This window comes from Rhinoderma darwinii, chromosome 3, assembly GCF_050947455.1.
Source record: "Rhinoderma darwinii isolate aRhiDar2 chromosome 3, aRhiDar2.hap1, whole genome shotgun sequence".
NCBI classification, from domain to species: Eukaryota; Metazoa; Chordata; class Amphibia; order Anura; family Rhinodermatidae; genus Rhinoderma; species Rhinoderma darwinii.
This window is the reverse complement of record NC_134689.1, coordinates 24,569,395-24,594,801: the sequence shown is the minus strand read 5'-3', so window position 1 is coordinate 24,594,801 and position 25,407 is coordinate 24,569,395. Positions and strand designations below refer to the sequence as shown.

Below are 25,407 nucleotides of genomic sequence, written 5' to 3'. Positions count from 1 at the left end.
TATGGCGTTATCTACAGGGGGGGGTCTATATGGCGTTATCTACAGGGGGAGCTGTATGACGCTTTCTACGGGGGATGTATGACACTATCTGCAGGGGGGATGTATGACACTATCTGCAGGGGGAGCTGTATGACGCCTTCTACAGGGGGGGATGTATGACACTATCTGCAGGGGGAGCTGTATGACACTATCTACAGGGGGGGGAATGTGTGACACTATCTACAGGGGGAGCTGTATGGCATTATCTACAGGGGGAGCTGTATGGCGTTATCTACCGGGGTGGCTGTATAACACTATCTACAGGGGTGTCTGTATGGCGTTATCTACAGGGGGGGTCTGTATGGCATTATCTACAGGGGGATCTGTATGGCATTATCTACAGGGGGAGCTGTATGGCGTTATCTACATGGGGGGGGCTGTATGACACTATCTACAGGGGGGATGTGTGACACTATCTACAGGGGGGATGTATGACTCTATCTACAGGGGGGGCTGTATGACACTATCTACAGGGGGAGCTGTATGACACTATCTACAGGGGGGAATGTGTGACACTATCTACAGGGGGAGATGTATGGCATTATCTACAGGGGAGGCTGTATGACATTATCTACAGGGGGATGTATGGCGTTATCTACAGGGGGGCTGTATGACACTATCTACAGGGGGAGCTGTATGGCGTTATCTACAGGGGGGCTGTATGACACTATCTACAGGGGGAGCTGTATGGCGTTATCTACAGGGGGGCTGTGTGGCGTTATCTACAGGGGGCTGTATGACACTATCTACAGGGGGAGCTGTATGGCGTTATCTACAGGGGGCTGTATGGCATTATCTACAGGGGGGATTTGGGGCTGCAAGACATTATCTACAGGGGGCTGTAAGGCATTATCTACAGGGGGGGTTTGGGGCTGTAAGACATTATCTACAGGGGGGCTGTAAGGCACTATCTACAGGGGAATTTGTATGGTGCTATCTATAGGGGGACGCTGTGTTGTGGAATCTATAGGGAGGCACTATCTACAAGGGGGGGGGGGGTTGTGTGATACCCAGCGGAGGGGGGGGCCCAGTCAAAAGTTTGCTATGGGGCCCAGTCTTTCCTAGTTACGCCCCTGCCTATACACTTACAAGAGATATAACAAACAAAAGAATAACATGTTTGGCAGCGGTCATATAATACTTTTCTTCCTCATGCGCCCCCTTTGTCACTCAACATTCCCTTTATTTACGACATACAGATGTAGCAGAGCTGGATTTTTGTGAACTGTGATAAATATTTATTTTGTGCCCAATGATAATGTTCAGTAGATTATCTGCAGTCCTATGGTAATTCACAATGATGGCCAAATTACTCAGACAGTGACACACTCAGTAATATAAAAAAAAAGAAGTATTTTGCATTTGCTAACAGCAGAGGGCAGCAGAGTACAGATTACTGTAGTTTACTTGTCACTCCCATAATGCTGCTGGTCACACGGTGCATAACAAGGCAGCCTGAGGCTATTGAGCTGTTGTGTCATGTGACTTCTGACAGGGAGAATTTAGTGCAGCATTTCCTCTTTTCTGCTGTTGCCTGTCGTCAGGGTTGTATTTTCTGTGCCGAGCAGGAAGCATCTATAGGTTAACCAATATCTGCACTATCTGAGAGTGGGCGCAGAATTTATCCACAATGGCGCAGACATGTATATGTTTTCTTTTTGCAATCATTGCTGTAGTGCCATTGGCGACTGCTTCAGGAATATTAATCAACCGACTACCATGGAGGATCAAAGCAGTAAGTTGTAACACGCTTCTGATGTTTACGGTGTGTTCCTTTAAATTGTACTTTGATTTTATAGTCTCTACGGTTAATAACGGGTTCTCTGTTTCTATCAATAAAGTTTATTGAAAAATCACTTTACGCTTTTGTCATAGTCGTCCTGTTGACAAACATGTCGCTGCGGCCTCGGTCCCAAAGATCTGCAGGACGAATAACAAACGCACACAGTGTTTATTTCAACAATCTTTATTTATAAAATATATATATTAACAGTTTACTTATTGGTATCTCAACTTGTTGTTTTCTCCAGCGAGTGCAAAGCATTATAGTTGTGAAAGCTACAGGTTGAAGATGCCTGCCATTGTGCTACATGTATAAAAATCATGATACATATACATTGCGAACCTATGTGTCTCTATGGTTACAGACTACAACTAAAGCCTGCGTAGTCGGATCTGGCAGCTAAACACGATCTGTTCTTTACTCCTTGCTGACGGTAGGTTGACAAAAGTAGGGGACGGATGGAAGGAATTATAAAACTACAAGATCAGACTACGCAGGGTTTGTTTGTAGTCTGTATCCAGGAGACACATAGGTCTGCATAGGACTTGTAGACACAAAATGGTAGGGGGTTTTTAAATGGATTTTCCAATCTTAGAAAATTATGGTAAATCGCTGAAACTGAGAATCTCACCGATCAAGAAAATGAAGCGGCACTGAGGCCACTCCTGGAGTTCTGCTGTACAGGGAAAAACGTAATTCTCAGGATCAGTAGGGGTCCCGGCAGTCAGGCCCCCACTGATCAGAAAGCGATGGCATATCCTATGGCAAGAGAAGGTCCTCAGCTCTGAAGGGTCCAAAAAACAGATTAGAAAGTGCATAGGATTGTGTTCTGAAAATTTATTTTAATGCATTATTATTTGATTATTTTTCCCTAATAGATTATTTCACAATAATATGATGTCTTCACAGATTAATGGTTTCTCTTGGGCCAATTGTGACGCTGAGACTCTACCTGGTAAAATAAAGACTCTTACTATTCTACCCGACCCCTTATTGATTCCCGGGGAAATCACAGTGTCCACAATCCTGAATACAAGCGTACCACTGACTTCTCCAGTCAAGGTGAGTCCTTATATCTCCCTATATATTATATGTACGTTCCGATATTTACATACCTCAATCCACTGCTACCTGCCGGCATGGGCTTCACGAAGACGGTCGCAGTTACATTGCGAGTCGCTGATACTGTAATGTTTCCCTAGGAGGGAAGAAGTGACATGACAATTGCAAGAATCCCTACATGGTCTGTGTTGGAATTCGGTAAATCATCAGCTACTGTTTTTGACTTTTTCTTATAGGGAAACATTGGGGGTCACACAATTTTACTGCCACTGTTCTGCGACCAAAAGTCGCTGTGAAACCATAGCCATTATGTGAATCGCTTTATTAGCACTCTTGCCATTAAAGGGTTATTCCCATTACACAAACTGATGTCATATCGCTAGGATTTTCCATCACCTTTTGATCGGTAGAGTTCCAACTTTTGGGACCCCCACCGATCTTGAGATTTAAGAGACTGCAGGATTGATTTAGCATTGTGGCCCCTTCACAGCGGGTGGCCGGGACGCCACTGTGCGGGGATCTTCAGCACGACCCCATTCAAGTGAATCATCGTTGCAATTCCATCATTTTCGGGATCGGTGAGTTCCCTGGCAGACGGACCGCCACCGATCGCACAAGTGATGGCATATCCCAGCGATATAGGAATATGATGGGAAAAACTTTTACATCCTATTACATTGCATTGTCATGAATATCATTTGAGCTCACAATATGGCAGCCTGTATATGGTTGTGTAGCCATAACTTTAAAGTTGTCCTGCCCATGATACTATGGGCTGCACCTATTGCAGTCGGTGAACTGTTGCTGTTGGCCAAGTTCAGGTGCCATTATGTGCCAGTATTACATGCCATCATTGGGCAAAATGTGTAATGCAATAAAAGGAAATGGACTGGTCCTTTGGCTTTACTAATTGTTTGACTCCTTCTGTTGGGGTGGTCAGCTCGCCAACAGCTTTCCTGCCACCTACTACCCTGGAAGGAGTCCCCGCAAATTATCCTACATGGAAATGGCATTGGTACCGGGATTTCACTGTAAAAACATAGATAGAGCTGACCATGGCGTAATAGGAATACCAGCAACAAGCATGTCACATTACCCCATGTATACAAAATATTTTTACTCAACACACAGCACTAGATATATGTGACATTGCCCTTCATATCTGGGTGTAACCATCATCACTCAAATGACTACAGGTGTCTATAGACAGGAATTTAGTTCAGGAAATCTAAATGCAATTAATCAGATGGAGCAGTAATGATTGTATCTTTGGTGGAGATTATTCTACCGCAGGATTGTGACGTTTAACGACAACCAAGAATTTCCCATTATGGACGATCCAAAAATGTCACTCTTACTATTGTTTATTATTATCCGAATCATTTTTATTATGTCAAAATTTATCCGGAAATATGGAGCCATCTGACAAAGCCCATTTTTTTAAATGTATTTTACCATTCACTGCCAATACTAGATGTAGTATAGCAGAGTTTGCATTTTTGCACAAAAAATAGTAATAATGGGCAAAAAAAACGTTGAAAACAAATTTAGCTCTGCTACATTTGCATTGACATCTATGGTGGAGTTCTCTGGGCATTGGAATGGGACGCATCTGCAAACTCTGTACTGCCTGTTGTTACAACTAGTAGCTACGGATCATAAACCCGCAATGTGTAACCTGCAATCCTGTGTATTCACCATCCGAGATCATTGCTCTTACATCATAGTGGAAAATTAGAGGTATCAGTCAAGAAACGCACCATAAACAAGGGTTCATACTCTGATCTTTGCCCTGAGCTGTAAACCAAGCACAGACTTTTATAAAGGTTTATTTATTGCCTGATATTTTGGTAGTACTGACATATTCCGCAGCGCTGCGCACACAGTGTAATTGGTCTCACCGGCACGCTATCGCCAATACCATAGCATAAAAATATTTTTTGTATATTTTTGGATTTTGAGGGACAAAACATCCAAACTCCGTGCACATTTTGCCTTGGTTTGATTTGAACCAATGTCCCCGGTGCAGAAAGGTACAGTAGAAGGATGAGAAGTGACGCTACATGGCCAAAAGTGTGGACACCTGACACCACATTTATAAGAGCATTTTAGACATTCCATTCCAAAATCATGGGCGTTAATATGGAGTTGGGGCCCCGTTTGTGGATTTACCAGCCTCCATTCTTCTGGGAAGGCTTTCCACAAGATTTTGGAGTGTGTCTGTGGAAATTTTTGCCCTTTTATCCAGAAGAACATTTATGAGGTCAGAAGCTGAGAGACCCTGGTTCACAATTGGCGTTCCAAATGATCCCAAAGGTGTTGGATGAGGTTGAGGTCAGGGCTCTGTGCGGCCAATTATGTTCTTCCACATCAAACTCCCCCCACCATATCTTTATGGACCTTCTGTACTGGGGCATAGTCATGCTGGAGCAGAAAAGGGCCCAACCCAAAACTGTTGTCACAAAGTTGGAAGCTACAATTGTCCGAAATGTCTTTGTATGTTGAAGCATTACCATAACACTTTACTGGAAATAAAGGGCTTAGCCCAAATCCTGCAGCCCCATCAGGCTGCCATTTAGTAAAACATGATTTATCACTCCACAGAACACGTTTCCGCTGCGCCAGTGGCGGCGTGCTTTACACCACTCCATCCGACGCCCGGCATTGTGCTTGGTGATCTGAGGCTTGTGTGCAGCTACTCTACCATAGAAACCCATTTAATGAAGCTTCCTGGCACATTACTTTTTCATTCCTAGAAATGTTCAAAGGACCAGGGGACATTTTTTACATCTGGAGGAAAGGCAATTTAGACGTCAATAGAGGAAAGGGTTCTTTACAGTTAGAGTAGTCAAACTATGAAATGCCCTACCCCATGTGGTAGTGATGGCAAATACAAGGACAACATTCAAAAAAGGCTAGATGTTTATCTAATGACAAATGGCAAAGAGGGTTACAGTTCATTTACCTTTTAATGATCTATAATTGATCTTGATGGACATGTGTCTTTTTTCAACCTAAGTAATTACTGTATGTAATTATATAACAGCATCCAATTAGTTGTACTATTTTATTCTTTTTTTTATTCATTAATTGCACCCCCCTTAAAGGCGCCTTAGGCAGCTGCCTACTTTGACTTACCCTCGACCCGGCCCTCGCCCATAGATCAATATTTCCCAGTATTCTTTGTTTTTCCAAAACGTTGTAATCTATACATTAGGGTGAGGCTTCTCGTCTGTCGGACACATACCTGATGAACAGATAAACATTTGGTCACTGATATCCTATCATGTTTTGCCCTGTAACTGCATCGAGCATGTCTCTGCACAGTGAAAGGGATGGGAGAGCTCTCACTATGAATTACTGCCTGAATGACATAAAAGAGGGAAAGATGGCCCTGTGGGTGACCGGTTGACAGAAGGACGCAGTGCCAATATGACTGGTAAAGACAGCTACTTCCTGCCACAGAAACTGAAGGCAGAAGAGGTCTGGAGCACAAACAGCTGACTAGAAAAAGACTGGACATAAGGATTTGGGAGTACAGACATGTTTTTGGCTGGGGGTATGCTCCAGTAACAGAAGTTTTGTAATCGGCATCCAAAATAAAACAAACATGCTGTTCTTATTTCTCTTCCGTATTAATATAATTCCAGTTCCTTTTTCACTTCTGCAAAGCTTTAGCCACAATCAACTATAACGTACATAATTGGGAAACCCAACACAATGCCACTATACTGTATTTTTTTAGTGCCACTCGACTAGATTTGTCGGAGTCACATCACAAGCCTTCTGTACACATTGTTTTGTGACTCCCTTTTAAATATGTTTTTTTAAATCTAAAAAAAAGTCATAATATATCCTTATAAAGAGGTCAATGTGACCCCTAGGACGCCCACCCACCCGCAGAACGAAGTGAACCAGTGAGCGCGATGGCCCCTTCAATGTGTATCCAGGCACATGCGGCTCTGCCTGGCATAGCCGTTCAGTCGCATCAAAGTTCTGCTCAGGCCATCAATGTGTGTTCCCAGAAAACTACAATTATACAATTCTGTCTGCCTGCAACAGCCACTAGGGGCAGCTTCCCTTGGCTTCAATTATAACTGTTGAGGAGCATTGGGAATATGGGACAAAGGGCAAATTAAAGGGTGTAACGCTTAATATGCAAGGTTATTGTGTCTGAGCTCTGTTAATGATTCAGGAAATGCCCCAACTGGATTTAGACTGAAGCTAATTCAGAGATCATCTGTTCATCATTGGTCTGGCTGCTCTAATCCCTGGCGATCAGGTGTGATTGCAGGGCAAGCTGCACTCAAAGGTAGTCTGAGCGCCAATTCAAATTAATGGGTTATACATAGTCGTGCTGAGTACAGTACAAATTTTGGACGCCTGCATCTGCCTCTAGGGGGAGCTCAGGAACTTTCTGCAAACTGTTGTACTATTGAGATGAGTATATGAATAGGATGAAGAAAGTTCCTAAGCTGGTGCGTAACTAGAAAGTACTGGGCCCGATGCCAAGCTTTTGAATGGAGCCGCCCCTTCCTCCCTGAGCATTTACCAGCTTCATGTGAAAGTTAGGGTGACACACACTCGCCAATCGAGTCCCGGTAAAATCACAACTTCTGTGGAAACTTCCATGACCTGACAAATGATCAGAGCATGCTGGGACAATGGTACCACAGATACTCATACACATAAGTAGAAAATCAAACAACAGACAGGAACCCAAAGTTAATTCAGACCCTAGACCAGACTTCTAAATCAAACCCCAGATCAGACTAAACAAAATGATGCTAGACCCTAAACCTTTATTTATTTACCACTGCTCGCTCCTGGCTTCTCTTCCTTGTATGCACCACTGTGCACAACATTCTGACTCGCCAGCGTCAGGGCCTTATATGTCCGGCCCCAGAAGGGCTTAATGTGGCAGAGGGGTGTGTAAGCCCCCTAGGCTATGGGGCCCGGTCACAAATGCAACTTGGTTGACCTTTTTAGTGACGCCACTGCTTCTAAGCTCTCCTTAGTGGAGGCTGCAGACAGAATTGTATCCTATAAATCTATGTCAATAGATCGGGAAGATCGGGGACTGGTATTACCATAATTTATAAAACAAATAATGGTTTGGATTATTCATCCTATACAGGCAGACTAGAAAAACTGGTTTGGATACTTTGTATAACTTTTAATAACCACAATTCATTAGATTCTCATAGAGACTTTTTCTTCCCAGCTTGACCTACATTTCCATTGTGCCTGTGCAGTGAGTTGCGTGGGCAGCGTGGCCACATGCCAACTACATCCAACATTCAGACCCTTCATTCACATCATAGACTTTTTCTTAACTCTTTTTTTTTTTATCGTAGTGATTCAACAGCTTGTCATTATTAAAAAATACATGCATATGGTTTTGTTAAATTGCGATACAGTTATAGGGCGTGCAGTTACAATGGGTCCCTACTCCCGGGGGACCCAGAAGGCACAATGACTAATCATGTAGGACTCTGTTCACATCTCGGTATTTGAATACATTTGGCGTATGCATAAGTGGAATGTATCCATATTGCTCCATGTGTCCATCGTATTTTAAACCGAGTGTACTTTTGACATACGATGGGCTGGTATACGTCGTCATACTTAGTCTTCTGCACTTTACTATACAACAGAACCTCTACTGCATGGCATACTTTTTTATGACAATGGGAGTCAATTGGCAACGTATGGCACTGTATGCCCATACAGTGACTTATGTCAGACATTTCCGTCAGAGGTAAATACTGCCAAGGTATACCTTCGATGGAAGAAAATAACATCATGTGAACAGAGCCCTACTTGCACCGCAATGTACTCCTCCTATACACAATTAAAGGAAAGGTGTCATTAATTTTTTTTTTAATTAATTTATGTGTTTTTATTTAATAAAATGTTATATGTACTTTATTTATTTTTTCACATAAAAATGTTTTTTTTGTATTAACACTTTTTTTTTATTCACTGGGGGCTGCCATGTTTTATTTCATCTGTGTATGTGTCTCTTAACGACACATACACAGATGGAATATGGCAGCTACAGGTCTTAGGACACAATGAACGGGAGCCGTTCGTTACATCCTGTGCTTGTCCTGTCTCGCTCTGTACTGCGCATGCACAGTTCAGAGCAACCCAGCATAAAAGCTGGTTTGTAGGGGGAAAAGCAGCGCCATTTTGGAGAAGACCTGCTGCAGATAAGGTGTGTGTGTGTGTGTGTGTGTGTATATGTGTATATGTGTGTGTGGGGGGGGGGAGGCACTTGCCGGAGCAGCTGTGCTCATCAGAGCAGCGGTGCTCGTCGCTGTTCCTTCAAAACAGCTGATTGGCGGCTATGAAGGATCAGCGGCACACAAGCGCTATCCTATTACACGGGCCAATGATCGGGCAAACTAGCCTTTATATGAACACTCGTTTCCGATTATTATTCTGTGTAAACTGGGCAACGATCGGCCGATAAACGAGCAAACGCTCATTCAGCGGTTGATCGCATCTTTTATGTAGCACAAAATATCGTTGTGGGCAGCACATCTCCCTCGTTTTCACGGCCCATATCGGCCTGTATAAAAGGACCCTTAGGCTGTGTTCGCACATTGCAGTCATTGTAATCACTTTGGCTCATTGCGGAGGACTCTCCTCTGTGACTTCAATATGTCCTAATAAAGTTCTGTGGTAAATATCTTATTTCTTGGTGATGACTAAACTGTTTTTCATCATAGTCGTTCCTTGAGCTTTCCCTGTTTGCTTTTTACCCTCTTAAGATAAGTAGTTAAACACCACAGATTATATGAAAGTTTTAAGTCCTCAAGAGCAAGCATGGTAACATCACATTTGTTAAACCTGCATGATTATGAGAGGCCCCTGCACGGACGGCCGCGGACTGTCACCCGCATTTGCAGGCTGTGCTCCCATTACAAAGTATAGGGGCATGGACTGTAAATCTAAAAAATAAGACTTGTCCTATTTTTTGCGGATCCTTTTTACGGCCCAGACACCTTCCCGTAAATATACGGGAACGTGTCCGTGCGCCGTAGAAATGAATGGATCAGTATTTTGATTCACAATTACTTAATTCTGGATCAAAATTACGGTCGTGTGCATGTGGCCTGAGGGAATTGCCTAAACATCACCCCCCTTTTCCCATATATTGTCATATACCGTCTTATTATGTAAGTCCCTCTCCTAGCAGCCAATACGGTCTTATAAAACACATGTAGGGTTGAAGGGAATTTTACATTACTTGTCCTCGATATGTAAACTCATTAGCACACGACAGTCGCCTGTTTATAAAAGACTAGTGCAGGGGTGGTGAACCGTTTTGACAAAGCAGGGGTGTGTCTAGGTAGTGGGGCAACAGGGGCATGTGCCAGGGGGCGCCAACAAGCGCTTTGCTTTGGCCAGTGTATATAGAGTCAGGGCTACGGCAGCAAACTGAACCTTTGCCCCGGGTGAAAGAAAGCCTAGTTGCGGCGCTGATCACAGTGTGCCAAATTGGTAATTCTTTTTTGTGGGAAATTCTCTTGAGTGCCAAAGTACCAATAAGGCTGGGACTACATGGCAGCAGTAAATTTAGGTAAATTAAAATTTTGGAAATAAAAATGTCAACATGATTTTACAGCGATTTACAGAGGTTTTCTGGCCCCACGTAGCCTAAAAATGAACACAAACTGATAGCATTAAGTGCCTGACACAGGAACCCCATAACAGTGACAGCCAAATGAACCCTTAACAGTACCGACCACAGGACCAGGACTACCAGAACAGTGACAGCAAGACGACCCTCAAATACCGTACATTGCCTGTCATAGGATCCCAATAAAACTGACAGTAACAGGACTCCATAACAGTCACAGCCACAGGACACTCATAACAGTGACAAAAAGAGGACCAATTAAATATAGTGCCAGCCACAGGACCATCATAGCAGTGCCAGCCACAAGACCTCCAAAACATTGATAATAAACTGTGACTGTGGTCTGGTGGACGGCAGGCGGAAGATTGCACTCCGTGCAGCTACACACTGTCTGTGATGCAGAGGCGCAGGCGATGCACCACCTCCCCCTCCTCACCAGCCTCCTGAAGTTCTGGCCACTAGATAATACACTACGTGCCAGGAAGATTCTCAAGCATGCCATTTCTGGCACACAATTCACGGGTTCAACGCCCATTGACTGGTGTCTCTTCTAAATCAGTCAGTAACTGCTCTTTTGCATGTGTATTTTTGTCAGAAAGATGAGTTCTCATACATCTACCATAGGTCACATGCATAGTATTATAACTCCTAGGTTTGTCCTCGTCTCTCATGGGTTTCTATATTAGTTATATCTGTCTCTGACAAAACTAGCCGACAAACAAAATGGCTTCTATTACAGCATGTACAGGGGTAGTCACCCAATGGCATAATTATATAGGGTTGGTATTTGGTTCCTTCTTTGTTTTATGTGTAAATGTTTTGTTTTTATGGTTTCATCCAATAGATAAAAGTTACAGCGGAGAAAGAACTGATGGGCGAGTGGCTAAAGATTCCCTGCTTAGAGGATTTAGGAAGTTGCACCTATGATAATTTTTGTGACACTCTGGATCAGTTAATTCAGCCGGGGCAGTCATGTCCAGAACCCCTGCACACGTATGGGCTACCGTGCCACTGTCCATTTCAAGAGGTAAGTGACACCAACTGCTGTATACTCCTGAATTAGATTGGAAATCTATCTATCTATCTATCTATCTATCTATCTATCTATCTATCTATCTATCTATCTATCTATCTATCTATCTATCTATCTCTTCCTCAATTAGCGACAGTCTGACCGTTTGGGCACTCTGACACTGGCTAAGGATCCACAGCATTAGGAGGGCTCACACTGTGTAGTTATATGTAGTTCAGAATCCCCTTTTTCCTGTCATAGAGTTAAAAGGGTAACTAAACGTTCAACAAACTTCTGACATATCACAGTGACATGTCAGAAGTTTTGATTGGTGGGGGTCCGAGCACTGAGACCCCCACCAATCACTAAAACAAAGCAGTAGAAGTGCTTGTGTGAGCGCTCAGCCCTGTCGTTTCTGTACGGCTTTTTCCGGAAAGCCGATGTATCGGAGTACGGGCTCCTAGATTTTCTATTGAGCCCGTACTCCGATATATTGATTTTCGGAAAAAGCCGGACAGAAACTAAGCGGCTGAGCGCATACATGAGCACTTTTGCCGCTTCGTTTTAGCGATTGGTGGGGTCTCAGAAGTTTGTTAAACGTTTAGTTACGCTTTAGGGGATTATCCGACTTTCTAAAAAAATTTGGGCACAGCTGCAAATGTCCTAAAAGAAAAAATCACATTACTCACATATTCTTTTCCCCCAGAGATCCAGCGCTATTGCTCCAGCGGTCCTGCTGGTGTTTGTTTACATTTGGGCAGCATGTTTCTTCTGCTGCCAATCAGAGGCCTCATTGGTGACGTGTCGTATTTCCGGAACGAACGCTGAGTGATTGGCGCTAGGATGACAGGAATACAACTCATCACCGTTGAGGGCTCTGATTGACTGCTGCGGTCATATGCTGCCTGCATGTAAACAAACACTGCTTGAGCGTCAGCGCTGGATAGTCGGGAGAAAGACTAGTTAAGTACTTATTCCTTTTTTTCTAATAGGAGACTTGCAGCGGTTCTAAAAAAAATTATAATAAGTCTGATAAAATTCAGGATTCATACGGCCACCACCAGGGGGAGCTCACTCCATACAGATTTATACAGCTTGTATTATGTTCAATGGGAAAAGTCCATATGTAGTGAGCTCCCCCTAGTGATGGCTGTAGCCAGTCACAATTTTATGTGAAAAAGGGAAGCAGGGGATTAGGAGCTCTGTATTAGAAAAAAAAAAGGAGCTGTAAAGATGTATGGTACAGTTTCTGGGACAAACCGCATCAACTAACCGGAAAAGAAGATTGTAAAATATATCTGTCTGATAAGATGTCTAAATCGGTCTCCTGTGCTCCAATTAGGCGAAATTAAATTGTCCAAAGGCTATAGGTCATGGTGAAATTTACTGCAGTGACGTTTGATCTGTAGGGATATAATGTTCTGCAGCCATTGGAAAATAATGCATTTATATAATGTGACCCCCTATGAAAGCAGTGTCACTGCGGCCTAGTCATCGCACTGGAGCGCAGAGGTCTGGCAGTGGGATACCACTGAGTCATTTAGATGCCAAAAGTCACAACGGGAAGGTCAGCCATATTGGTTTTACGATTGGGTTTAGAGAAGAAAAGGAGGGGACCAACGGCGCTGCTTGGATAGAGATCATCCACGATCATTCCAGTGGGTATAGTGTTTAAAAGGGTTTATTGTTAACAGGCTACGCGTTTCGACGCCGCACCGGCGTCTTCCTCAGGTCAAGCCATATTGGTTGTCACCTTTGAATTAGATTCTCAGACAGATAAATTTTCCTCATGTATAATGTAATAATCGAATCATATTTTTTCCTTATTTTAAGGGTTCCTACTATCTTCCTGTCACCAGCTTTGAAATTCCAAGTCTGTCTATCCCATCTTGGTTCACCAAAGGCAATTACCGCATACAAATTGTCGTCGGCCACGGAGACCAGGAGATTGGTTGCGCCAAACTCACTTTTTCTTTAGCGGGTTTTTATCTGTGAAGGACACTGAAGACCGTTTACCACGCAAGTAGTTTTGCCCCCTTCTGGCGCCAACCCCGTTTATATATGAAGGAATAGGTTGCGCCCAAGGCTGTAAAACGGCGTCATTCTACTTCACATATTTCTTTGTACAATTTTTTTTTAATCGTTTGCTAACACTCTAACGTAAAATATTAACCTGAAGTTTTATCACTTTTATTATGTACGTGTAAATACACACGATGTTGTGCGTTGTGGATCGTTCCACGGGAATAATCTGTAAAATAGAGCAATAAACAGATTATCACTGATATAGGGTTGCGTTGAAGTGAGAATAAATTACGTCCTTGACACATTTAACAAGAATTAACACACGTTATTGTATTATTATTAATTTTTAATTATTAGTTATTCTTTAATAGTCCTCACTGAGCTGAAATATAATAATATATGCACATGTACTGTTTTTGGTGTATTTTATGCTTCATTTGTTACCCGTTTTTCCCCACAATTGCTTCCTTAAAGGGGTTTTCCACTATAGATATTCATGGAATATCCACAGGATGTTGTAGGGGGGAGCCTATCAGGAGAATGTGGGTCTCCTGATGCCAAGGCTGCCGCACATAGGAGGAGATCAAATTGAAAACTATTTGTTGTAATTCCTCTTGTCAATGGGGCGTGTACCCCCAAAAGCTGACACTGTCCAATCAGTGCGGACAGTGTCAGATGGTGTAGGGATACATCCTATTGAGAAGGGGAATGGTAACATCCTGTTGTTAATTTATTCATGAATTTCCAGGAGGAATAACAGAGGAACAGCACATTGCAGAGCTCTAAGAAAAGATGTTACAGAATTGTTATTTAATGGGAAATGTAAGTATTTACTATAAAAGAGTTGTCAGGAGAGGTGACTGGTCCTTTTTGAGAGAAGAGTCAAATTTTTTTATGCTAGTGAATCCAACTACACTGGTAGCAGTCACTATTATTATTAGTATAATCTTGTTATATAGCACCAACATATTCGTTAGTGCTGTACAATTAGTGGTCACCCGTTCACATCTGCGTTGGACGGTCCGTGAGGGGCCTCCGTCACAGATTCTGTTGTTTTTTTAGTCTGTCAAAATAGCGCAGAATGTGCACTCTTATGTTTGGCAAAATGACGGAAACCCGACGAAACCCAGTAAAGTCAATGGGTTCTGTTAGACGTTGTTGCTTTTCGTCATACAACGGATCCCGAGCTTCCGTTATTTTTGTTGTTCTGCTCCTATGGTGGAGCAGAAAAACAGAACCCGGTTGCAGATGTGAACGAGCCCTAACGCAACCAGTAATAAAATTGTCAATATTAATTGGAACTGGCATTAAATGGACCGGTAAAGCTGTCACATCAGGCGACTATGACACTGGAGGAGGTCCGGCTGCTTGACTTTATGTCTGGATGGACCTTGTCTGTTTTGGTCACCCAATCATTGACAAAGTGACCATGTGTGTCCAGCTTAAAGCCTGCAGCTTATCTCCTGCTCTGAGGCGATGTCTCTAGAAGACTCACATGTCTGTTGGCTGTACAAGATGTAAATATATTTTTGCCTTTAGCAATACAAATAATTAATGATGTCACATGACAATGAAACGCCTTAATAAAATATCCTCACTTAACTCTGCTGGTCAGTTTGATCTTTATTTCATTTACTATGTCCGTGATGTTTCTATTCTTAAACTCAGATTCTCTTACATAGCGATCATCTATTTTAGGGCAAGATGCTCAAGTACTTGTTTGGGGTGGCCATACAATTGTTTTGCTGACATTTATCGCCTCTCATTACTTTGCACATAATGTTTAAGTACGGAAGAGGAGTGATCTGCTGCCGGACAGCTCTGGATCGGCCGAAAAAATCCAACAAGACAGATCCTCCTTTCTGTCCTGAGAATGGACGGCTGGTGAGGGGTTGCCAGTTCCCATACGCATGAGATTGTCGGTTATATAATTCCTACAAGAGAAAACAATGCGACCAAAAAAAAAACCAGAAGATTTTTTTCGGTTTTTATTATTTTTTTCAATTTGTTATAAGCTATAGCTGCAGATCCGGACATAAAATCCTTAACAAATCTGCTACCAGTGCACGGGGCCTAAAGGTTCAAGTAATGTCCTCTACTCTCCGCGCCTTATACTTACCTGCTCCTGACATGTTCTTCCTTCTGGCTGGCACCACTCCTTCTCCCAGGTCAGCGTATGTCGGGCGCCCACACTGTCACCATTGTGCTCTGGGTCCTACTGTTCACACTCGCTGGCTCCCTATCTCCTAAATGGCCAGCGTGCGTTACATTTTTCCACCCAGCTTTCTCTGGGTATAAAGACTTCTCCCTTTCTGTGCTCTTTTTTCCAGAGCAATTTGGTTCATCCAAGTGTTATTTGTGTACTTCATCGATTATTGGATTACCTGTGTTTGACCTATGCCTTGACCATTCTTGTTTGCCACCTGCCCTGACCTCTTGCAAGTGACCCATGATGAACCTCTGCCGCCTGCCCTGACCTTTAGATATACCTGACTCCATTTGCTGTAATTGAGCTTGCACTTCACCTGTTACATTAGCCGTCACAAAGGGGGACTACTCTTGGGGAAGCTACCTAGGGTTCCCCTGCAGCGAAGTCCAGATACCTGTAGAGGGGTTAAAGGGTGAATACCTGGGGTTCCCTTAGACTCCACTCCCCGGTTTAGCCCTACGTCAAATCCCTTGGTGACAAAGTGGGTTCACACCACTGGCCCCATGCCATCCCACGATTTATGCCACCACCATCCCTCGACAGGAGGGCACAGTACTGGCTCACTCCCTCCTTACTGATCCCCTGTTGAAGACAACATAACCGTCAGGCTGGATTACTTTTTATGGTTTTAATGTTGCTGTGCCAATGGAGAGCCCTTGATTCACATCGCTCAGGAAGAAGGATGAACGAGAAAACCTGAACTGTGGTCCCCACCCTATAGGCCCCATAGCAAGTGCATTGGCTACCTCAATGATATGTACGACCTTGCTTGCGGTTACAGTATATACAACTTCCTGACGTTGGTACTGGCTTTTATTGGATACCAATTTAAGTTTACTTTCTATAAGGACTTTCTAAAAAAACACTGCTGTTATCTACATTACAGCGCCGATAACATTATGTAAGAGATAGGCCACTTATAATCTGGTGACAGAGCCTCTTTAAACCTCTAACTCCTCACCAAAAAACCTTCAAGGGTAACTAAATGTTTGACAACAGCTTCGTTTTAGCGATTTGTGGGGTCTCAGTGCTCGGACCCCCACCAATCCAAACTTCTGACATGACAGAAGCTTGTCAAACATTTAGTTACCCTTTAAGCTTGTTCACTTTGAAGGACAGATTTTCAGTATTGCAACGATCTGCTGCCCTCTTCTGAGCCCAGAATACAAAAGAATGTCCTACAATCCAGACAACGAGCTTCCGGGAACCTAAGAAGAAAATGATAAAACAATTAAATCTGGCCTAATATAAGTTTTGAAGCGATCTGACTCCCACCTACCGATCTTTTTTTTTTAACTGCTTCATGCAAACCTAAACCGGATGCCTCAGTGGCTGCACCAATTCGGAAGGGGTGTGACGAAAGTTTAACCTTATCCAAATTTAGCACTAACAAACAGTTCTTCAACACTGTTAAATTGAAACTTGGTCAATGAGATACCATCAGCGTGAACTAATAAGGAACCAAGAACCTTAGGCCTGCATTACAGATAAGTCCCCATGCACACGAACGTGCTTTTGCGGCCGCAATACCCCCGAAAATCCACAGGAGAATTGCGGCCCCATTCATTCCTATGGGGCCATTCACACGACTGTGGTTTTCATGGTCTGTACATGGCCCAGGAGCCCGGACCGCAGAAAGAACGGGCATGCCTTATTACGGCTGTGTTCTGCGGTCCAAGCTCATAGAAAATTTACCGTGGTATCCACTACTGGCAGGACTGGGGGTCTTTGTTAGGCCCCCGGCTTCCATAGAATCGCAGTGCCGGTGGGGTGAGAGAGGGAGCTCCCTCCCTCCAAAACCACTTAGATGCGGCGCTCGCTATTGAGTGCCGCATCTAAGGGGTTAAACAGGCGGATTTCAATGCGCCCGCTTGAACAGCGTGCCTCAAGTTCTCAGCTACCTCTGGTAGCTGAGAGCAGGGAGTTTTAACTGGCGGCTCTCCTTTATTCTGATGCTGCACCGTGAAAAGGCTTATGCATCAGAATAAAGCCCGTTAGTGGCCGCCGTGAAAAGACGTATTGGCGGTCACTAACGGGTTAAAGCACCAAAGAATGCAAGTACAAAGGATGTTTTAAACAATTGAGCTTCAAAAGCAGAAGAACACACTTCAGGAAGGACCATAACCAATCTTTCAAGCAATTTAAATGAGACGGAATTTCTTATCTTTTTAATTAAAACCAGTTTTGGAACCTTTGACGAGCTGTTTAACCTGAAAATAAGAATTAATAGGACGTATCTGAAAGAAGGAAATTCCAGCCAAAATCTTATAAATGTAACTGGCTGAGAATTCTCTCTCAAACAAAGAACAAATAAATACACGCAAACTACGAACATCCCCTATAAACGTATTGATTTCTAAAGAAATGCAAAAACCCAACCACATCTTCCATGCTGACGTATAATCTTGACATGTCTTTGGAGCAACCGATCTTGAAAAATACTCCGAAATCATTCCCAAATCCGGCCCGACAGATGTTCAGGAAATGCCGTCCTCGTCCGCTGCCGGGGCCAGCTCCCGAAATCTGCTCATCTGATAACGAGGTAATCCGTCAGCAATATCATTCCTTGTGCCCCTTAAATGTCTTGCCTTCAACCAAATGTTAATCTTAAACAGAGCAGGACCGGATGACGAGGTAGTTTAAACACTACATCACTTTTTGATGATAGGCAATTTATGGCAAAAACTACCCCTTTATTATCAGTATTCAAAATTAACCTTTTATTAGCAAAAAATTGACCCCAGATAATCATAGCGCCCACTACTGGACATAGCTCAAGCAACACTACATTTTTTGTCACTTTATTCAAAATCCAAAAATTGTCCAGCTGACCAATGACCATTCCAATACGCGCCATAACCAACAGAGCCAGCAGAGTCAGTAAATAAACCAAAATCAGCCGTGGTTATAAATTCAGACTGCCCCAAGGAATGACCATTAGGGTATGTTCACACGAGGGCGTCCGTTACGGCTGAAATTACGGGGATGTTTCAGCCTGAAAACATCCCCGTAATTTCAGCAGTACCGGCATGTGCAGGCGCTTGAACGCCGCGTCAATTACGGCCGTAATTAGCGCTGCTATTCATTGGAGTCAATGAATAACGGCTCCAATTACGGCCAAAGAAGTGACAGGTCACTTCTTTGACGCGGGCGTCTATTTACGCGCCGTCATTTGACAGCGGCGCGTATATTACGCCTCGTGTGAACAGACAAACGTCTGCCCATTGCTTTCAATGGGCAGATGTTTGTCAGCGCTATTGAGGCGCTATTTTCAGACGTAATTCGGGGCAAAAACGCCCGAATTACGTCCGTGAATAGGCCGTGTGAACATACCCTTAAAGTTATTCAAGAAATCCAACTACAAAACTAAAGGCCCAACGAGACGTAGGGGCGTGGCCTATCTATCTAATCTATCTATCTATCTAATCATCTAATCTATGTATGCACAGCGCCACCGTGTGGCCAAATTCAGAATACATTAAAAAAACAATGACCGCTGAAACGACTATTTTATACAACGTTACAGCGCCACCTAGTGACTGTGAGAAACTGCGACAAAACCTGTGACAAAAGTGACACGCAACAAAAAATGTATTACAAACAGCTGTTTATAGACAAAAAGGCATAAACAACGAAATCAATATAGTTGTAAAAAAAAAATCAATAAAGTTCGAATCAGAAAAAAAATTGAGACTGTTGTCATGGCGACGATCAGCTGACTCGCGCTTCACGTGACTGTTGTGTGTGCAGCTGGTGGTAATGATGTGAAGCTGACAGAGCGGAGGAGCAGGAAGTGTCTGAGGACTGCTGCTAGTGTCACAGCCGGGTCGTGCGGGGCTCCGAGAATGTAAGTACGGCGGAGGTCCATATTACGATATAGGCATTAGTAGGGTAATAAAGCCGGTACGGGGGCAGGCGAGGGCCAACATTATAATGTGGTTATTAATAGGGTAATAATGCCGGTACAGAGGATGGCGAGGGTCATTATTATAATGCCGGTACAGAGGATGGCGAGGGTCATTATTATAATGCCGGTACAGAGGATGGCGAGGGTCAATATTGTGGTTGTTATGAAGAATGATCATATTCCTGCCGGGAGGGTGTGTGGAATAATATTGTGATTACACGGGAGGGGGAGGTTATTGAGGGTTTGTTGTTATAAGCAGCTATTCTAATTACCAGGGCACATGCACGACCCTTGCTGGGTGTCAGACAGTTATCTGGGGGGGGGGGGACGACGACTGGACAACCCCTTTCTATCATCTTATTTCTAGGTCCACAATTTTGTGCTGATTAATTACTTAACCCCTTCCTGCCGTAGCCATTTCAGATTTAAATTTTTTTCTCTCCACCTTCCAAAAGCCATAACTTTTTTTTCTTTTTCTGTCGATATACCCCCATGAGGGCTTGATTCTTGCAAGACGAGTTGTTGGTTTTCATTACACCATTTATTGTACCATGAAATGTACTAAATGCTCTTGCACACGACTGAGATCGGGCCGTGAAATACGGTCTGAGTGTCGGCTGGATATCGCGGCCCGACCGCAGTTCAGGTTAACGGGACTCCTGGTATAGACATTTTAGCATCATAAAATGTCTATATCAGGAGTACCGTTCACCTGTACCGGGAAATCCAGCCGACCGTTTTTCATGGCCCGATCTCGGTTGTGTGCAAGAGCACTAAGAAACTGGGAAAAAATTATTTGCGGGGTGGAAAATGGGGGAAAAAAAATCTAGCGATCCATTGTTTATTGTGCTTCGCTTTTACGGCGCTCACTGTATAATTAAAATGGCATGTTAACTTTATTCTGCAGGTTAATACGATTACGGTGATACTAAATAAATATATATATATAATGTGTGTCATATGTCGGGAAGGGGTTAATATTTCTTTGTAATGGTCAAACTCATAATTTGTGATCCATAGATTTGTAATATGACATGCTGGCTACCTGCACCACTAGAGGGAGCTTATGAGTGTACTGCATACAGTTTATACATTGATCCCAGTAATAACACCGTATAGAGTAATCTAGGCCCCTTTTATGTTTTCAATCTATGTCTAGAAAGTTTTATGTTAAGAAATTAATCTGTTCCGTATACTGGAATACAAAACCAGCAATATAGTTTTCAAGGGTGGACTCTCCAGGCAGTACCCGGTGTTAAATACTCAGGCCCAAAACTGTATTAAAGTGTTATTCCCATCTCACACATTTTTGGCATATCCACAGGATATTGGCGCCAGGTTGGGTGCCCGCACCTATATTGATAACGGGGGTGACCAGACCCGTGTGCCGCCTGGTGAGGTGGCCACTGATTTCAGGCAGAGACTAGATAGAGATGTGGTCACCCAGGTGCGCAGCTCTCTATTATGTTCTATGGGAGTTACGGAAACAGCCGAGCAACTGCAGACGACCGTCTCTCCATTCATTCTCCACCTGGATGCATCAGCCAGCGGGTTGAGGACCCCCATTTCCTACATAGCTGTCAGTCACAGAGCTGGAACCCGCACCTATCACACATTTATGACATATCCTCTGCATATGCAATGTGTGAGGTTGTAATACCCCTTTAAGGCCTTGTTCACACAGTGCATATTTTGCATGTCATTTTTTTTTTTAAGCCAAACCCAGAATTGGGTCCGGGATAGGAGACACTTTGAGGCCTTCCTTTATATATTTCTTCTGTTTAGGTTCCATTCCTGGTTTTGGCCTAAAAAAAATACATGCAATATCTGCAACCAATCTGTACTGTGTGAACAAGGCCTAACACGGTTTTTTTTGTTATTTTTTTTGCTGGATTGTTCCTTTAATTTAAGCCTGAATTTTTCGGTGATGCTTCTGATGTCTTTAGTCTGGTGACTGGTGCCTTCCGGGGTGAGCGTGGTTTTGCTACCCGTGTCTCCAGGGTTATATACATTGCGTGACTCTGTGTCCTGTTATGCGTCATCGAGAGCTCCTGGCTCTGCTCTTTTTCTATGACTTAACTGGTTTTCAAGTTCCCCATATTAAAGTGCAAAAGTCTCAGATTGTGCAATCTCCAGTACAGTCACGTGCCATGTTCTTGATGCGTGGAGGGCGGCCTGAGCTGGTCATCGGTTTACCAGCCTTTTATATGGAGCCATTACTGGACATGTTCCCAGCAATCATTTGTTACTGCCTAAAACACAGAAAATATATGTATTCATATTATCTGGACTGATCGCAGGCGGGTACAGATCCCGAACATACACCATTTGCTGCATAATGGGGCTCCTGCTCTATAGCTACGTGATCGGCTCTATATGATCTGCCAGAGGGTGGTGGTACATGCTAGGAGTTGTAGTTTTACTGACTGCAGACCACCGCTGTATATTATGTGAGATATTTGTACCAGAATTACTGCCGGACTTGAGATTTTTTTCACTCGTTATCCTAGGCCAGTTCACGTGTGATATTTTGCCGCCTTTTTTTAGTGACTGTATTCACATCTTAGAGGGGTTGTCAGAACGTGCATGTGAGGAGAGAAGCCATATATCCGCTAGAGGGAAAACCTTTCCTTATTCGATTACGAGTTCATGCTTGTACTGATCCATAATACAGCACCAATAGACTATGGCCCCATGTTCTTACCTCCGCGTGCCCCCGAGTTTATACAGAGGAACATAGTCTTTTTTTTCTCACAGGTTTTCAGGGGATCCGTGTTCCATCACATGCCGTATTTCAGAGTTTTTCTTGCTGGAAAATAAGACGGAAGTCACTCGGACCTAAAGAACATCAAGACTTCAAAAAAGTGGTTTTGTTCCACAGGAGGCAGCCACATGGCGCAAAGTGACCGCTATTGCGCTATGTAGCATGGAGTCATGTGGGGTAATTCCGTGTTAATATGGGTTACCTCAGAATTTTTCCACCTGCTGATGGAGGAGGACGCGTGTTACCTTGTGGACGCACTGTGGGGTTGTCACCACAGAGTGTCTGCAAAAAGCCGACATGTTTATTTCTTCTACCTCCTTCGAGTAGGTTATTATGAGGAGAAGGAAAAGGCAAGTGAATGCACCAGGTACTACTATGTTTCACAAAATGGGCCAAAAATTTGAATTCTACTTGTTCGTGCACGTTTTCTCATAGTAGCAACCAAGAAGCGTTGACTTTACCTCACATCTCACCACAGGAATCAGAGACAGAAGTCCTAGACTGGCAAATGGTCAGCAGCCTAGTCAGAGGCCAACGCAGTGAGTTGCAAATGACGAGTGGGGTTGGCAGGTAAAGCACCCCCTAGTAAATTGTTTTCTCGAAGATGGGCTACTTCGGATACCTCGGACGTGATGGTTTTGCGCTGTTGGGGTATGTGCACACGACCTCTTTTCAGACGTAATGAAGGCGGTTTACTCCTCGAATTACGCCTGATAAGACGGCTCCAATACGTCGGCAAACATCTGCCCATTGCTTGCAATGGGTCTTACGATGTTCTGTGCAGACGAGCTGTCATTTTACGCGTCACTGTCAAAATACTGCGCGAAAAATTACGGCTCGTCAAAAGAAGTGCAGGACACTTCATGGGACGTATTTGGAGCCGTTTTCTCATAGACTCTATTGAAAAACGGCCGTAGAAAACGCAGCGAAAAACGCGAGTTGCTCCAAAAACGTCTGAAAATCAGGTGCTGGTTTCCCTTGAAAACAGCTCCGTATTTTCAGACGTATCTTGTTAATCGTGTGAACATACCCCTAGCGTTAAGACTTAACCCAACTAAGGAGGATGATTACGTTCTGAGGAATTGAATTGACATTCCAGACATATAGGCACTACTTGGACCTGAATTTGACTGACTTTGCTGTCAATCACAGGCGCCCCAAAGTATCAGACAATGACAAAAAAATTCAGTTTAAGTGGTACAGGAGCGCCCACTGTATGTTTACAACGTCCCGTCCTGGTCCTTTAACCCCGCGCCACATCATTTCTAGGGCAGGGGCTTGAGCTCATTGACCGAGCGATCGGACAGCTGAATGTTGGGTGCCCGGCAGTCAGATACTGTCAGGGACCCTGGAGAGCAAATAGAAACGGTTTTCACAGCTTGCGAATTCTCTGGTTTTACATACACAGCGCTCAATGACCGAAAGTAAATGAAATAGAAGATACACATAAAGTACCCCCCCCCCCCCAAAGAATCTCTTCCCCTTCCAATCATTTTAGCAACACCAGCCCTGAACCAATTACCCTAATGTGTAATGTATCAAAAATATAACGTCTATTGTAGGGTAACTATATTATTACCAGAAAATAAGCTAAAATTGTAAAAAAAAGCAATAGTTTTTGATGCGTATAAAATGATAGGAAAAGAAAACCGCTTTTTTTCATGAAAAAATGACGCAAAAATCACATCACTAGCCAAACAGGTAAAAAAGTTATAACCGCATAATGCGTGCTAAAAATGTATGAATGGTGTCTGGTCCTGAAGGTTTAAACTAGCCTGGTCCTAAACCGGTTAAAATTGGGAACGCAGTTGGTTCTCTGTTACAAATGCTAACGAAAGCAGAATAGAAAAGAAACGTGGCTAATATGAAGGTCTTATTGGCCTCAACGATCGCCCTGCTTAAAGCAGTTGGTTCTAATAATATGGCCAGGGTTAAATAACGTAATCAATATAAGAGCCTGCTGGTAAACTGCTGCAGGAATGTCAGACCAGGCACCGAAGTGCCACAAACATCCAGATTTGGATTTCATAAGGGAGGTCAAGGGAAGGTTTTGGGGCCCGCAAATCATTTTCTGACCTGAAGAGATCGTCTTACTAATACAAGAGGCCCTTTCGATCAGCGGGTCTGTACTATAAGGCTGGGTTCACACGAGCATGTTCGGTCCGTAAAGGACGGAACGTATTTCGGCCGCAAGTCCCGGACCGAACACACTGCAGGGAGCCGGACTCCTAGCATCATAGTTATGTACGACGCTAGGAGTCCCTGCCTCGCTGCGGGACAACTGTCCCGTACTGTAATCATGTTTTCAGTACCAATGTAAAGGCCGACTTTACCAATGTAATGTAATGGTATTTGTCCTCTCCAAATACAAGGATATTAAAAGGCGATAAAAACTTATTAAGGACAAAAGGCCTGGGGCACTTTAGATGACTAGTGTCTTAAAGAGGCTCTGTCACCAGATTTTGCAACCCCTATCTGCTATTGCAGCAGATCGGCGCTGCAATGTAGATTACAGTAACGTTTTTATTTTTAAAAAACGAGCATTTTTGGCCAAGTTATGACCATTTTTGCAAGCCTCATTTGCATAATTACAAAAATGGTCATAACTTGGCCAAAAATGCTCGTTTTTTAAAAATAAAAACGTTACTGTAATCTACATTGCAGCGCCTATCTGCTGCAATAGCAGATAGGGGTTGCAAAATCTGGTGACAGAGCCTCTTTAAAGGAAGATGATTTTATCCATGCTCAGTCAGACTTCCGTATCTTTTGTCGTAATGAAAATAACGGCTTCAGTTGTACCGACGGAAGCCAGAAGAGTGTTTTCTTGGCATCTTTCAAATGCTATACGTCGGGTATACTGTTTTTTTTTTTTTTTCTTGTCTTATTTTTTTTGCTTGATAGACCAGCATCGTCGACTACGCTATTGTATTCAGAGGAACTTGGTAAAGAAATGTC

General features: G+C 43.4%; 2 protein-coding genes across 2 annotated transcripts in view; both read left to right on the top strand.

Moving 5' to 3' along the window:
• The first annotated feature begins 1,484 nt into the window (after positions 1-1,484).
• Positions 1,485-15,174, top strand: LOC142748840 (ganglioside GM2 activator-like). Its single transcript, XM_075856141.1, has 4 exons — positions 1,485-1,774; positions 2,732-2,884; positions 11,380-11,562; positions 13,381-15,174. The coding sequence occupies exons 1-4, from the start codon at positions 1,670-1,672 to the stop codon at positions 13,540-13,542; spliced, it is 603 nt and encodes a 200-aa protein (XP_075712256.1). The 5' UTR covers positions 1,485-1,669; the 3' UTR covers positions 13,543-15,174.
• A 4,316-nt stretch (positions 15,175-19,490) lies between these two features.
• Positions 19,491-25,407, top strand: part of LOC142748839 (proton-coupled amino acid transporter 1-like) — a 45,199-nt gene continuing 39,282 nt past the window's right edge. Inside the window, exon 1 of the mRNA XM_075856140.1 lies at positions 19,491-19,628. The gene's annotated coding sequence lies outside the window, so the exon portion shown is untranslated. The remainder of the gene's footprint in view (positions 19,629-25,407) is intronic.

Bases quoted from the DNA above. Each gene is read 5' to 3' on its own strand.
- LOC142748840 (XM_075856141.1), top strand. From the start codon at position 1,670: ATGGCGCAGACATGTATATGTTTTCTTTTTGCAATCATTGCTGTAGTG. The intron at 1,775-2,731 runs GTAAGTTGTAAC...ATGTCTTCACAG, and splicing joins TACCATGGAGGATCAAAGCA to ATTAATGGTTTCTCTTGGGC. The intron at 2,885-11,379 runs GTGAGTCCTTAT...TTCATCCAATAG, and splicing joins CACTGACTTCTCCAGTCAAG to ATAAAAGTTACAGCGGAGAA.